The 14,707-nt window shown below is 42.9% G+C and overlaps 1 protein-coding gene across 1 annotated transcript in view; it reads left to right on the top strand.

The window, feature by feature from the left end:
• Positions 1–14,707, top strand: part of LOC121197383 (neuronal PAS domain-containing protein 3) — a 204,534-nt gene that overhangs the window by 164,583 nt on the left and 25,244 nt on the right. Inside the window, exon 6 of the mRNA XM_041060972.1 lies at positions 6,529–6,709. Within this exon, the coding sequence (XP_040916906.1) occupies positions 6,529–6,709 (181 nt within the window). The remainder of the gene's footprint in view (positions 1–6,528; positions 6,710–14,707) is intronic.

Here is a 14,707-nt window from a genome sequence, read left to right as displayed (position 1 = left end):
TCAGTGTCTGGGGCCCTCGCTCAAAGACCGCCATTGTTGTGAGATTTGGGGAGAACAGAGCAGAGATTTTCGGGTCTTTAGAGCCGCACAGTGGATTTGGTGAGCGGGCGAGAGACTTTGAAAACACATAGCTGAAAGAGAGAGAGAGAGAGAAAGAACAGAGGACTGATAAAATAGATAAAAACAAAAAAAAGGACAGAGGCGAGACAAACAAATCAGCTGGTTGCCTAAATCCATGTGTGCAGTACGTCCACAGTAGTGTGTGAGTTTGTGTATTACTTCCTCATCATGCTCCACGTTGTGTGGATGTTTGCATTAAAATCAGCTGTTAAAGATAAAGATCCACTGATTGTTTCTGAGCTGCAGGAGAACGAGTCAGCAAAGCTGTCAGCAACACCAGGGCAAGGTGTGTGTGTGTGTGTGTGTGTGTGTGTGTGTGTGTGTGTGTGTGTGTGTGTGTGTGTGTGTGTGTGTGTGTGTGTGTGTGTGTGTGTCTGTGTTTGTCTTAAAAATGTTCCTGTCCCACCCTCTCCACAGGCTTAAGTGTGTGGTCTAGTGTGTGTGTCCATTCTGTAACTCCATAAAGTACCCAGAATGCATCTCACCTGCACACATCAGTCCACAACCTGACTCCTGAGAGAGAGGGAAAGAGAGGGAGGGAAAAAGAGAAGGATCAGTAAAAAAAAGTGAAAGAACATAGATGATGAACGACAAAACACACACCACCATGGCGTGCTTTAGTGTGTGTGTGTGTGTGTGTTCTGCTTCAACAAGTCAGCAGGTTGAAGAAGCTTTAGTGATTTGGGACATTGAGACAGAAGGAGTGTGTGTGTGTGTGTGTGTGTGTGTGTGTGTATTGATCTAGGTCAAGGATCTCTTACTTTCTGTTCCTCTCAGAGGGTTAAAACCACACACACACACACACACACACACACACACACACACACACAGTGATTCTGACTCTGTTGCTGTTTATTTCTTCACTCAGTTAATAAAAACATCCTGTGGAGGAAAAAACAAGTTCAGGTTTAAACACTGAAAACTCCACGTCCTTCCTCTGTGACTCGTCAGCCTGCTCACCTCTCTGTCTCTCTCTCTCTCTGTCCGTGTCTCTCCCTCTCTCTCTCTCTCTCTCTCTCTCTCTCTCTCTCTCTCTCTCTCTCTCCCTCTATCTCTCTCTCTTTCTCTCATCCAGATGATGTGATTGCGTTCAGTGTTCTGTGTTTTGTTTTGCCTAATAAATCACCATTTATCAGAGCCCAACTGACACACACACACAGACACACACACACACAAACACACACACACACACACACACACACACACACACACACACACACACACACACACACACACTGTGGCAAACAGTTCATAATGGACCGTTCATTTGTCATCCTCTGAGCTGTTGACAAGGAAATTGTTTTGGATATGGGCACTGTGTGTGTGTGTGTGTGTGTGTGTGTGTGTGTGTGTGTGTGTGTGTGTGTGTGTGTGTGTGTGTGTGTGTTCATGCTTCTCTACTGACAAAAGAGATTCGTCCCCATTCATCTGACTGATAACACACTAGTGCTGTCAGCTGGAGACTAGCTCTATCCTCCAAAACACACACACACACACACACACACACACACACACACCCTTGAACAGCATAAGCAAAAACACATGCACACACATTACACATATGATGTGCGTGGTCACAGACATTCATTGACATACTGTATTATGCACATACACACAGTTGCACTTATGCAGTTGTATTTAGTTCATTATTTTTTTGTCTTGTTTGTTTGAGATATAAAATATTTCCACAGTGAATATTTTGTTTACTTTTTTAAGGATACTTCTCTGTACTTTGAAAATCTTCTCCTACTTCCTTTCTCCGCTGTGACACTTCACATTTTTTGGGGATCAGTAAATTTTATCTAATGTAAAATGGATTTGTTGAGTTTCAGGCTCTGATCGTTGTGGGAGAAGGTGGAGACAGAAGAGTTTAATGTTTATATTAAAATCCTCTTGACTTTTCACGTAGTAGTTTGTCAAAATCTCAAAGTCAGCTTTCCGGGTCCACCTCCGCCAGATGTTCCAGAGCTCAGCAGCTTCATTACCATTTTCCCCCCAAAAAAAAAAAAATCCAAAAACAACTTTCGAGTGAAGAAAATGAAGATTTCAGGAAGCATCTGAATGTTTCCATCGCTCATCGTTTAGAGAGGAAATTAAGTTTCTCGGCAGACTTTTTTTTGACACTTGAGCTCGTGTCCGTCATTTCTCCTCGCTCCTCGCCTCTAACGGAGGCCGGCGCCCCATGAATTATTAACAGCAGAGTAATTATGCATTATCAAACTTGGAATATTACCCCACTTAGCTAATGTTTAATGCTGTAATTAATTCTGAACCCTGCGAGCCAACATCAATTTATTTGATTAGTACTTTGCAAAGTCACACAGAGGTTTTTTACTATTTTGAGGCGTGTGTGTGTGTGTGTGTGTGTGTGTGTGTGTGTGTGCAGCTTTAAAATGTTTCCATATTAATTAAAGTGTGATCCAGAGAGTGAGGATGTGATAAATGGGAATTCAGTGCTTCAGTTTTCATGTCTTTTATTTGTTGTTTTGTTTTTCAGGTTTTAATTGTTCCCTCCACTGTAAAAAAAAAAAAAAAAAAAACATGGTTCCTGTTCTTCACATGTTCCGAGCTGCTGCTCCGTTACGACTCAGACAGAATGACACAGTGATGAAGGTTAAACCCACTTGTGTAATTAATCTGAATGGGTCGAGGTTTTCGTCGTATGACTCAGAGATAAAAGTGAGTGAGCGCTGAGTAAAGTTCAGAGACGGCAGCTTGTACCTGTTCCTCCCTGGTGGATAAATCTGGGAGGGGGGGGGGGGGGGCAATGAAAGAGCACTTGCCCCTCATTACCACTACTGATGTGCTCTTGAGCGAGGCACTTGACCCCCACCTGTTCCAGTGGATCTGCTCAGCAGCTGCAGATCAGACTGGTTGTACTGGGCAGTTTGTTAGAACAGTGTGATTCGAGCAGTGCTCTCAGTGAAACTGCACTTTCCCCTTCAGGTCGTTATAAGCTCCAGCAGTTCTGCAGATCTACTGTATGTGTTCTTTATCAGATCGTTCCAGCTCTTCACTGATGGAACGTGATGATGAGAAATCTAAATCCAAGGTTTCCCTCAAAATTCTACCAGACAGATGTGTTATCTTTGTAGACTTTAGGATCTTGTTCTGTGGATCTGGACAGCAGGAGTCAGTTCTGATGAAGCCTTCAGTGGGTCAGACCAGGGTCCGCCTGACAGGCAACAGGCAGAGATTAATCTGTGAATATGAAATAAAGAGGGTGAAACGTGGGTTGAACAAATGTTGGGTAAACCTTCGTGTGTCCCTGGAATGATGGTTTTTTTAACGATCACCTCACTCACTGGCCTTTTTTTCCTGAAGCTCTATAAACCAAGTATCAGTGCTGTGTGTTTCAAACAGGCGGCCTCCACCGTAACACAACAGGAGAGCCGCCATAAGAAAACTGTCAACATCCATAATCATCAAACTGTGGGAGCAGCAGCTGTAACATCAAGCCAACGTTACGTTAACGTTAGTGCTTCCTGTCTCTGACTCTCATCCTCAGACTTTGTTCTTTGTCCTGTTTTAAATAAAGTTTGCACACAGCTGAACAGCAGTAGTGATGTAACACTCACAGTGCAGTAATTACAGCTGACAGCAGCCTCATCCACCACACACACACACACACACACACATCCTAAAATATAGAGAACAGACTGATAAGAGAGGAAGGACAGATATAAACTCAAACACACACTTTGATTCACATAAACACTCTCTCTCTCTCTCTCTCTCTCTCCCTCCCTCTCTCCCTCTCTGTCTCTCTCTGGTCGTTGGACATGGTTATCATCGTCATTCTTATTGTCTTCTGTCCTTGTCTTGGAGGACGAGTGAAGCGATAAAGCCAGCGTCTCTGTTGTGTTTTAATAAGTTTTATCTGACGACTCTAAACAGACAAACAACGTCAAAACTCAAACTGGGTGTGACGGGAGCTTTCAGTTTTCCACACAGAGGTCATCCCTGCACCAACACGTCACTCACCCACCGCTTTGATGCTTTAACCGTCCTCAGTGTTACTTCTTCATCGGCTGTTTGAACCACACGACCAAACGCACGGCAGAGCGAAGCCAGAGTGGAGGCTGTTAAACAGCACATTAGAACAGTAGTGCCCATTCATTTTTATTTAATGCTTCATTATTCTTCAATTCCACTGTTTTTCAGAGGGGAACAAACATGTTTCTCTTTTAGTCTGTGAAGCATTTTTAAAGACAGAATTATCCAACAGTGAAGAAAACAGTTAAAATGGCTCACTTCCTCTGAAACATGGATTTAAAAAAAAAAAATGTCAGAGTGGCTTCAGCAAAAGCTGATCCTGACTTTTTAATACATTTCAAGCTCCATAAACAATACATCTTACATTTCCCATAATGCAACTCACTAGTATCTTTGATGAGGGCCTGTCTGGCTGGTGAACACCCACGTCTTTTAAACTTTCTACCACAAGTTTGTAACACAGCATCAATAATTATAATCCAGTAAAGTAGATTATAAAATAAATAGAAAAATAAAATAAATAATTCAGAACATTTTCAGAATCTCCACCACTGCAGGTCCGACGTGATCCAGCAGACTTCTGTCTTTATCTGTTCTATGTGACCTGATGTAAAGTGATCAGCTCTCTGCTCAATCAACAGCAAGTTCAGCAGGTTCAGCTTCATCCAGTGTTTGGCCTTAAACTGAAACTTTAACTGAAATCAGCCTTATGCTAACGAGTGGAACTGTCCCATTAACCTCAGTGAAAGCTGTGCTTCAGCTCCACTGCAAACTTCAGCGCGATGTGTACTAGTCTGCAGTAATGTGCGATTTCCTGGTCTGCTCTGCGATCATCCTTTTGCAAAGTGTTGTTGCAGTAACTATCTGAATGTCTAATTCCATCTCTGCGTTGTTCCCTCGGTGTAATTAGCTCCACCAGTGACTTTATGTAAAAGAGTTCTGCCAAGTTTTAATTGATTAAAAGTCGGTGTGTTATTGCGAGGAGGAACAATGTAGATCCAATTAGCACTGTAACGTGTAAACATGAACACTAACTCCCATGGTGCACCAGGGTCTGTGTGTGTGTGTGTGTGTGTGTGTGTGTGTGTGTGTGTGTGTGTGTGTGTGTGTGTGTGATTCAGTGATCAGCCTCATTTCTTAATCATCACTTTCTGCTCCAGATGAGACTTTATGAGGGGACTAAATTGCCTTAAAGGGATTTCTTATTAAAGGGATTACACCCATGTAATCCCCTTTGTCCCAGTGGACCCCCAAAAACCCAAAGACACACACACACACACACAACCAGGTTTGCATGTGGAAATAAATGTGCACAATGTTTTTGACACGCTACAAATAAAAGCACAACTGTCACATGATCCCATTGAAAATTGTGTTCTTAATTGTGTGTGTACATGTTCATTACACAAAAAGTCAAAGTGTTTGTGTATATTTATAACCTTGACATGAATCTGTTTGTGTATGGCGTGTGTGTGTGTTTTCTTTTATAAATATGACTCTATGTGTGTGTGTGTGTGTGTGTGTGTGTGTGTGTGTGTGTGTGCGTGCGTGTGTGTAGCGTAACGCTGTGGTTTTGGCGGCGCTCCCTCGCCTCATCCCCAATTAACAAAGACAAATCCGCTTCTATCGCTGCTAATGAGAGTCTTTAAGGTGAAGGGACTCTGTATTTATTTAATAAGAAGAAGCTTATTTATTCCATTTCCATGAGAAAGAAGAACCAGCGCTGATTCTCCACGGCTGCTGAGGGATGGATTAGAGGAGAAGGAGGAGGAGCGGGGAAGAAAGGATGAGGGAAAGGGGATGAGGGGTTAGAGGAGAGGAACAAACTGAATGACACACGATTAGGAGGAAAAGATGAGGAAGAAGAGAGAGTGGAGGAGGAGGAGGTCTAAGGCAAAGAAAGTGGGGAGGGGCAGGGGTCAAAAAGAGGAAAAGAAGGGATGAAAAGAAAGACAATGAATTATAGGCAGAGGAGAAACAGGACAGGGTAAACTTGGAGGAGGAGGGAGAGAAGGATGCAGCAGAAGATGAAAGGGCTGAAGAAGAGGGAGGAGGAAGGAAAAGCAACAAAAGAGAAAGGAGGAAAAGGGTGAAAGGAGAAAAGGTGGACAGGAAGAGATGGAAAACAGTGACATCCCTACAGATTGGTAACAGGGTTGGGAAATAAAGGAGGGAGGATAGATTTGATGAAGAGCAAGTGGAGGATGGAGAGGTGGAGGAGAAATGAGTGAAGAGACAGTAGGATGGGAGGATGAGTTGAGACCCTAACCCTAAGAATAAGAGTGGTCAAGAATAAGGAGAAAAAGACAAGTACAGGACAGTTAAACAGAAAAGGAAGGAAGAGGGTGAATGGGAGGTGGAGGAGTTCAGGGATGATTCAGAGACGTTTTTCTGATCTGTGTTTTCCTGCAGGTGGAGCTGACTGGCAGCAGTGTGTTCGACTACATCCACCCAGGCGATCATGTAGAAATGGCAGAGCAGCTTGGCATGAAGCTTCCTCCAGGCCGAGGGATGTCTCTGTCCCAGGGAACCGTCAACGAAGACGGGGCGTCCTCAGCTTCATCGTCGTCTCACTCTGAGACTCCTGAACCAGGTAGGAAATGAGGAAAGGTGACAATGAGCAAGGAAGGAAGGCTGGAAATGAGTGTTTTTCCCACAATGCATTTTGAGCAAAGATGAGGCCTCAGAGATGTTTTTATCATCATTACGAGATGAGAAGAACCAAAGCAGAGGATGGGTGGATGAGTTGAGCTTTGAAGATTTCAGACTTTTCAAACTTTTGAGCGTGTTATTCAGATGTGGACGGGAAACATGAGCCTGAACTTGGCTGCTTTGTGATTTAAGATTTGAAAGCAGCAACTTTCAAGTCTCAGGTTTGATCAGGTAAAATCTGAAAACAATAAAAACAAAGGGAACAGCAGCAGGCATAGCTTGAAGACGAATCACACGACAAAATCAAAAATGAACTGCAGCTCGACTCTGAGCGTAACACCAACAGCTCATGACTTCACTTGTACTTTAATCTTTTCAGACAATCAACATGCATAGTTTCCCTAACAACTGATTTACCTGTACTTTCAATCAAAAGCAAATGCTGTGCTGAAGATGTGCTTTAAGTGTTACAGAGTACTGTCAACGTGTAAGGGTCAGTATCTCTCCTGGACCACACCAGAAGGTGGATTTTCCTTGTCCATAGCAGATTAACTTCCATGTTTTAGGGTCATTGTCCTGCTGCATCACCCAGCTCCTCCTGAGCTTCAGCTGGTCACAGCCTCCCTGGTGTCATCCTGTCCATCTTAGCTAAATAACAAACTCAGGCTCGGGGTTTGCTGACTCTCTTGTCGATGTCATTAGCCGAGGGCTTCACGGACTTTTTCCAACCTACACTGTGAATGTTTGATGCACTCAATATGGACAAGAGCAACACAATGACTTGTGTGTTATTAGTTGCAGTAGATTGCGTTTGTTCATAACTGTACGTTAAACGAAGATCGAAATGAAGAAATTCATTTTAAAAAATTCCAAAGGGTTCACTTGGTTTTTCTTCTTCACACACGAGATGTAGTGTGGCGCTCAGTGGGCTTCAGTGGTGTTGGTTAGTGGGTTTTGAAGTTTTTGTTCTAAGCAAACTGAACTGCCCGCTGGCTGTAGCTTCATATTGAAAGTACAGATATGAAGGTGGTATTTATCTTTTCATCTGAGCACTGACGAAAACAGAGTGTATTTCCCAAAATGTTGACTAATCCACCTTCATATAGATGTTTGTGCTCACATCTGCTTCTCCAGCTTCCTGCCACCCTCTAACCCTGATGCCCTCCTCTATTACTTGTTCCCAGACAGCCAAACATTGCCTCCTGTACGTTTGAATTTAATTATTGCGCCACATTGAAAAGCCATCACTGCTGTAAACTGGAAAAGGACACATTCCTCATTGGGATTCTTTGCATTGCCTGTTCCATCCCTCCGTCCTTCTGTCCCTCCATCCTCTCCTACACCACATGTTCAAGACTTTTTACCTTCCAAATGCTTTTCATTGTGCCTCTCTCTCTCTCTCTCTCTCTCTCTCTCTCTCTCTCATGCTGATGATAATTTAAGTATTAGGGGAAAATCCATTTATAAATTAAACAAAATGACTTGATATCCATCAAGTCCCTTAGTTCATCAGCCTGTTCAAACAAGGAGGGGAAGATTGGCTTTGCGGCGGCCAGAGTCTTTGGAGACAGTGCGGTAATTAGATCTGCCGCGGATTTATTCTTGGCTGATTGGTGCTGGTGATGGGTGTGGGGGGCTTTAAATTAATTGGAGTTCCACATTTGAGGTTTTTGTTCTTTTTTTTTCATTCTTTGACTTTCTGCAAACCTCTAACCGAGCCTCCCCATGCACCAAACCAGAGACGGAAAGAGCGACGGAGGATAAGAGGACATATATGTGATTGTCAGTGTCAATTTGTCTGGAGAGAATGAAAAGAAAAGAAGATCTAAAACATAGATGGGTGTTTCCCAGTGCTAATCTGCCTTAAAGACCAAATGATATGAAGACACTGAAGAAGAAAAAAGAGGGACAGGGGTTTGTATGAATGTCTCAGTGATTCCCAAAGTTAATTTGACCAGAGGGAGAAAAAGAGCCAAAGAGAGACAGAGGGGGGGTGAGGACAAAGGTTTGCTCTCCCATGTTAATTTGCCTGGAAAGACAGAGGTGGAAAGAAAGAAAGAGGAAGAGAGGCAAGGGATGTAGGGACGTGTTTGAATGTGCATGAGTGCTTAGCAATGTTAATTTCTCCAAAGAAAAAGAGAGAGAAGGGAGGAAGAGGTTCCAGGCGGACATGTATGAATGAGAGGGAGCGATCCCCAATGATAATGTGACGGGAGAGAGAGGAACAGGGAGGATTAGGATTCATGTATGTGTTCTTTAATGTTAATTTGTCTGGAGAAAGAGAGGTGGAATAAAAAGAGATAGAATGAGGAGGGGCCAGCAGGGCTCGTATGAATTTGCATGAGTGTCTCCCCGGCGGAGGTGGGGCGTAAATCAGGTGTCCTGGGTAATAGGCCTCTTTATTTCTCCCTCAGATAAAAACCGTGTTTACATGAACTGTGGAAACCTGGTTTCTGTAAATCCACATATACATTTAGCAAATCAGTGACCAGATCTCTGCTGCATGCCCGACTTATTTTGGAAGCACATCTCTCTGATTGTGGTGTGGTGATTTTTTTTTTCAGCGTCTGAACGACAGCACAGTGAGAGGACAGGCAGTGTCTCAGTTTAACAAACATTCAAAAGTTCAGCAGTGGAAACCAACTCATTTAGACTTCTACAGGCTAATCTGTGTTAGTTTTGGTTTTAGTTTGGATGTGTTTAAATACCAAGATGCATCGCTCCATGTAATGATGGACGCTGCTTTTTTCCCAGTCTGCAGTCGTTGCTGAAGTTGTGTTTCCGTAATGGTTCTGTGAGCGGTTTTGTCTGAAATATTTATTTTCTTCAGACGTTTTTTTCTTGTATCATTACATTCATGGCATCCTCCACGCCAGGTGAGTAATGCTTTTCCAAAGGCGCTTTCGTAATTAGTTTTCATTCCAGTCAATACCTGGCGAACGCTGCGCCTGCTAACGTGTCCAGTTTCCATTTGTTTACATCGTCTCCTTCTCCTTGATGTGTCTTTGTTTGTTTCGTCCTCCCTCACCTCACTGAAAGAAAAAAAAAAAACGGGCTGAGGTGGTAGCGTTAGATTAAAACTCTTGTGGCATTCAGGTTTTACACTAGCTTCCATGAAGTGGATGCAAAGTCTCCATCACTGAAAGTTACATCAAACTAAAATACAAACTGGTAAATAAACCTTAATTTAGGCCATTAATCTGTTGTAACTGCCAGGTTAAACTGCTGGTTTATAGTGAGGGAGCCATCTTGGAATAATGCATGAACTCTCCCAGGTTGGATAATGGAAGGTTTCCCTGTTTTTCCCGTTTCACAGACACTGGTGCAGCCTTAGCTATGTAGCCAGGCATGCTAACGTTAGCAGCTAGCATTAGAGCAGATAAACAGACTGTTGAATCCTTACAGTTTTGCTCTTAACAACCGTGCTGAGCCAGGTTAGAGCTGCTGAACGATAATTGGACAGTCACTGTTCAGGACGCGGCGTTAGCTAACGGCGGATTGATCTTCAGCTTTCAGCTTTTCAGGATAAATTCCCAACAACTTATTGTCCTGTTAAACAAAGCTCACTCACCAGAGTCTAACAAGCACAAAGTTGTTTCATTCCCATATGAAGTTCAGCTGGCTGCTCCGTCATAATATTTCAAATAGCTGACCCTGTCGTTTTAATTACAGTCACGCTCATAAAGTATTGAAATTGGAGTTAAAATATGAGATGACCTTGGAGGAGAGAGATCTTCCTTTGAAGCCCGATGCTCCATTCAACACCCTCTTGCAGTTAAAGAGAGTCATCTTTAAAAGCACATGATGCAATTTGACTAATATCAGTCAAACTGCGGCTGAGAGGCTGCGCGTCTCGAACCGTTCTGAAGGGTGAGTGGTTGAAAATTATTACTCATAAGTGTAATTCAGACTCTGACTGAGAGGAGGGAAACGGCTCTTATGTTCTCTCACTTCAGTGTCTTCATTACACATCATCAGCTGAGGGTCACAGGAATATTTCCGATGTTTCTGATGTCTGCTGGCTGTTGACTTTGACCTTTGACCTCCTCCTTGACTTGTAAATGTTGATGAAGTAATGATTTTACATTTCAGCTGATACACAAATGCTCTGACTTGAACTGAAAGCTCTTGTCAGTACAGTACTTAAGGTTTCTGGTTTTTGAAAATCAAGGGATTTTGTTGTAATTTAAACTCTCAGATATCCATGTGAACTTGTTTTGAATACGGCTTATCAGTGCAGAGCTTGAATGACAGTGGCTCCATAAAAGCACCGGGATAACACTTTGTTTTTTTGGGGGGTTTTTTTGCTTTTAGAAGTTTGCTGTTCACCAACTGAGCCTAAAATCTCTGATGTCAAAGTGACTTTTGAACTCACCAAGAGGGTGAGATTTCAAAAACCATCTTTCCTCAAAACTGCATGACCACACAATGATGACATCTTTGACAGAAACACAACACTGGAAATTATGGGTTCTGACATTCCTCATGTCCTTTGTCCTTTATTATCTAAACTCAAGCTCTGTTCTCTGCCGCTCTAATGATCTGTTTTGCCTTCAGGCTTCAGTATGGTTAGGACTTCTATTCCTAAACACTCGTGTTCAGAATAACACAGAGTAAAGGCCACGTATGTTCACAGTTACGCCGGCATCTTGTGCTGAAATCATAAAAACAGTTTCTTTCCTTCCCTGTCCGACTTTTCTCAAGTTAAACTTTCGTTATGATTTTTGACTTAAAGGACAAAACAGCAGTTCTGCCTTTGAACAACCTGCCGCTGCCTGCACTTAGTTTCATTCACATTCACGCCATCAAACAGAAAATCCTGCATTTAATTGAGTATTTATTTCAATTTTCTCTCATCAGACAGCAGAATTAGTCGGAAAAACACCCAAATTTCAGAGTCCTTCTGGAAGTAACAGTAATTCTGCCCTCCAGGAAAACACCATAAGTTCTCCATTATTAGCTCCTTGCGGTCTAATTGTCCGCGGCGTCGCCTTATTTCAACATCATAAGTCTTTGATTATTGTTGCTAATTACGCTATTAGCACAATGGAGAGGAATAATTCGTCATAATTGCTCACATTTATCATAATTACCCAAGTTTACAGTCACCTACGTTTAATGTCATTTGGAGCGGCTATCGGCGGCGGCTGCTGCCCAAGGACAAACTCACGTGTGTGTGTGTGTGTGTGTGTGTGTGTGTGTGTGTGTGTGTGTTCATGGTGAAGCGTGTTTGTATTTGCATTTGAAATGTCACTTGTACTCCATGCCAGGAGGCAAAGGTCAGATCTGGCGGGACACACACACACACACACTCTCTAATCTCTTAAAGTCCTTGCTTCAGTCTTTCTTCACTTTTCATTCCGTTTGCCTCAATTCATAAAACCCTCCTGAGTTTGTAAGTGGACCGTTACCTGGCAGCTTCAAACCCACCTCAGTGTGTTATATTTCATACACTGGTCCATGTGGCACAGTTCAGCTGAAACAAACAGCAGATTTAAGATTAAAAAAAAAAAAACTTCTGAGCACATGACACAGCCATTGGTGCTGTTGCATTGAGGGGCAGTAACATGATGTAAATCATATGGACATTTACTGTGCAGCTGCAGCCTCGACTGAACGCAGTGTTTTTGTCTCTCAGACTCAAAGTGCTGAAACATAAAGCGGCTCTGCCTTTCTGTCAGACCTGCTAAATGATTTCCACACAGCAGATCCTCTAAACTCCACACTCGCTGGAAGAATTAGTCACAATGGATTTAGTAAATGCGCTCAAATTAATTAAATCAGTGTCATGAGTGTTTTTTAAAGAAAAGCAATAAAACCACTTGAGGCAAACAAAGAACTTTTCAGAGGCGGAGGATTATTACTAAAGCAAAATTAACCGTTTGGTTAAGTTTTATTAAACCGCCGCCCGCTCGCTGGCGCTCTAAATGGAATCTTTAGGGTACACAATAGCCAATCACAGGCTATTATTATTAGAGTTTTCTAATTAGGCTTCTTAACGAGGACGGGGCTGTTTACAATAGGAGCCAGAGCTGTTCAGATAACAGCAGAGGACAGGGCAGCTCCGGACGACAAATAAAGCGCTCCTCTCTGCTATCTGTCTGTCACAGCGGCGATAACACAGGAACTTCTCAAGGTCCAAGACTCAACTTTTAATTTGAGGGGAGGCGGGGTGTGTGTGTGTGTGTGTGTGTGTGTGTGTGTGTGTGTGTGTGTGTGTGTGTGTGTGTGTGTGCGTGTGCGCATGCGCGCTCGGTCAAACCAGGTTTAAAGGGAAGGACAACATGTTAGACATGATGAAGAGGTGTGTGTGACGGGAAGTCAAACAAAAATGAGGAAGGATGGATGGAGTGAAGACAAACAGGAAAATCATCAGGGAGAGTGGTAGAAAAGAAAGAAGAGAAACATCGCAGACAAAAAAAGATGAAAGAGAACTGATCAATAGAAGGAAGAAGAGACCAAAGAAAGAAAAGGAGAGAAGTAATGAATGAAGGAAGAAAAAAGGAAGGAAGGAAGGAAGGTAGGACGGAAGTTCAAAGATCATAAAGGGAGGAAGAAACAAAAGAAACGATGGAAAGAAGTAAGGAAGTTTCAACTGAAGAGGATGAAGGAAAGAAGAGAAGGGAGGGTGAAAGGAACTGAGGTTTGAAGTAAGAGGACAGAAGTAAAGAAAGGACAGCTGGTGGAAAGAAGAATGATGGACAGAACTCTAGTTTATTCTGACTGCATCACCAAACCTGGATGAATCCACCGCAAAAGATCCCAACAAATGCACTGTAAAGAAAAATACGGAACAAATACAACACCTGAGATTCCACACTGATACTGACATGGCACCTTTTTCAGCTTCAGACTTTGAGGATTATCAAAAATACAAAAGAACAGTTTTCATTTTTCCAAACTTCTTAAATGTGTGTATAAGAACTTAAATAAAATACAGGTGAAAATGAGTAAAGCTTTGATGGAGGTTCACCACCTGTTTCATGACCAGCGACTGGTCTTTTGATGTGCGTATCCTGATCAGAGGAGGCAGCAGACCTTCTCCAAACCCTCTGTCGTTTTCACGTAAAACAACAGGTGTGCGTCGCTTCCGTCTGATCAGAGACAATAAGTTGTGGTTTGTGTTCATCAGAAGCCAAAGCAGCTCTTCACAGACGTGTTTGTGAAACCAGTTAGCAGCTCGATGAACACGGCCGCCACGTCTATTCCTCCTCACGCCTTCCTCTGATTACGGATGCTAATCTGTTCAGTCCATCCATCTGTCCCTCTCTCTGCCGCCGCCTGGATTCAATTACACCAAACGCACTCCTCGCTCTGTTATCCTCGCCCTCTCTGTTTCTTCCTCTCCTTTTCCCTCGTCCCGTTCTTCTTCCTGTGTTTTTTCTGCCTTCCTTTCTTGTTTGGTCGTCTTTTATCTGGGGACGTCTCTGTCTTCTGGCCAAACACAAACAGAGAGACGAGGAGAGAGAGAGAAATTAAAAGAGAGAAAATAAAGACAGAAGGACTGAAAGGACAAAGGAAGGAAGAGAGAGTGAGTCATGGAGATGACAACTAAAATGAGCAGAGACAGAGAGAGTTATGCTGAAGGACTGTGACACAGGAGCCCAAGTTCTGCAGTTTAGAAATGAATTATTTCATTTTACTAAACTGTATTTGAATGAAATGTGTCTCGTCAGTGAACCGCTAACATCTGTCTGAAATAAAGTCCGTCCCAAACTATATGCAGTGACGTCAGAAAACAACCCAAAATAATCACTTTCCATTGAGGTGGAAATCGTGAACTTCTAACTCTTCACTCAGCCCGACAGGTTTCTTACCCACATGCCTGTAACGTGCTCACAGTGGTCGAGCGTTTCACTTCGGCTGATCGTTCACTCGATGAGCAATTTCCCTTCATAACCTGGGCGTCGTCTCTGAGTTCAGTATCCAGTTGCTATAT

The sequence above is a fragment of the Toxotes jaculatrix genome, chromosome 17 (genome assembly GCF_017976425.1).
Source record: "Toxotes jaculatrix isolate fToxJac2 chromosome 17, fToxJac2.pri, whole genome shotgun sequence".
Lineage (NCBI taxonomy): Eukaryota > Metazoa > Chordata > Actinopteri > Toxotidae > Toxotes > Toxotes jaculatrix.
The sequence above is the reverse complement of the archived record's forward strand: the minus strand, read 5'-3'. Positions and strand labels throughout refer to the sequence as shown.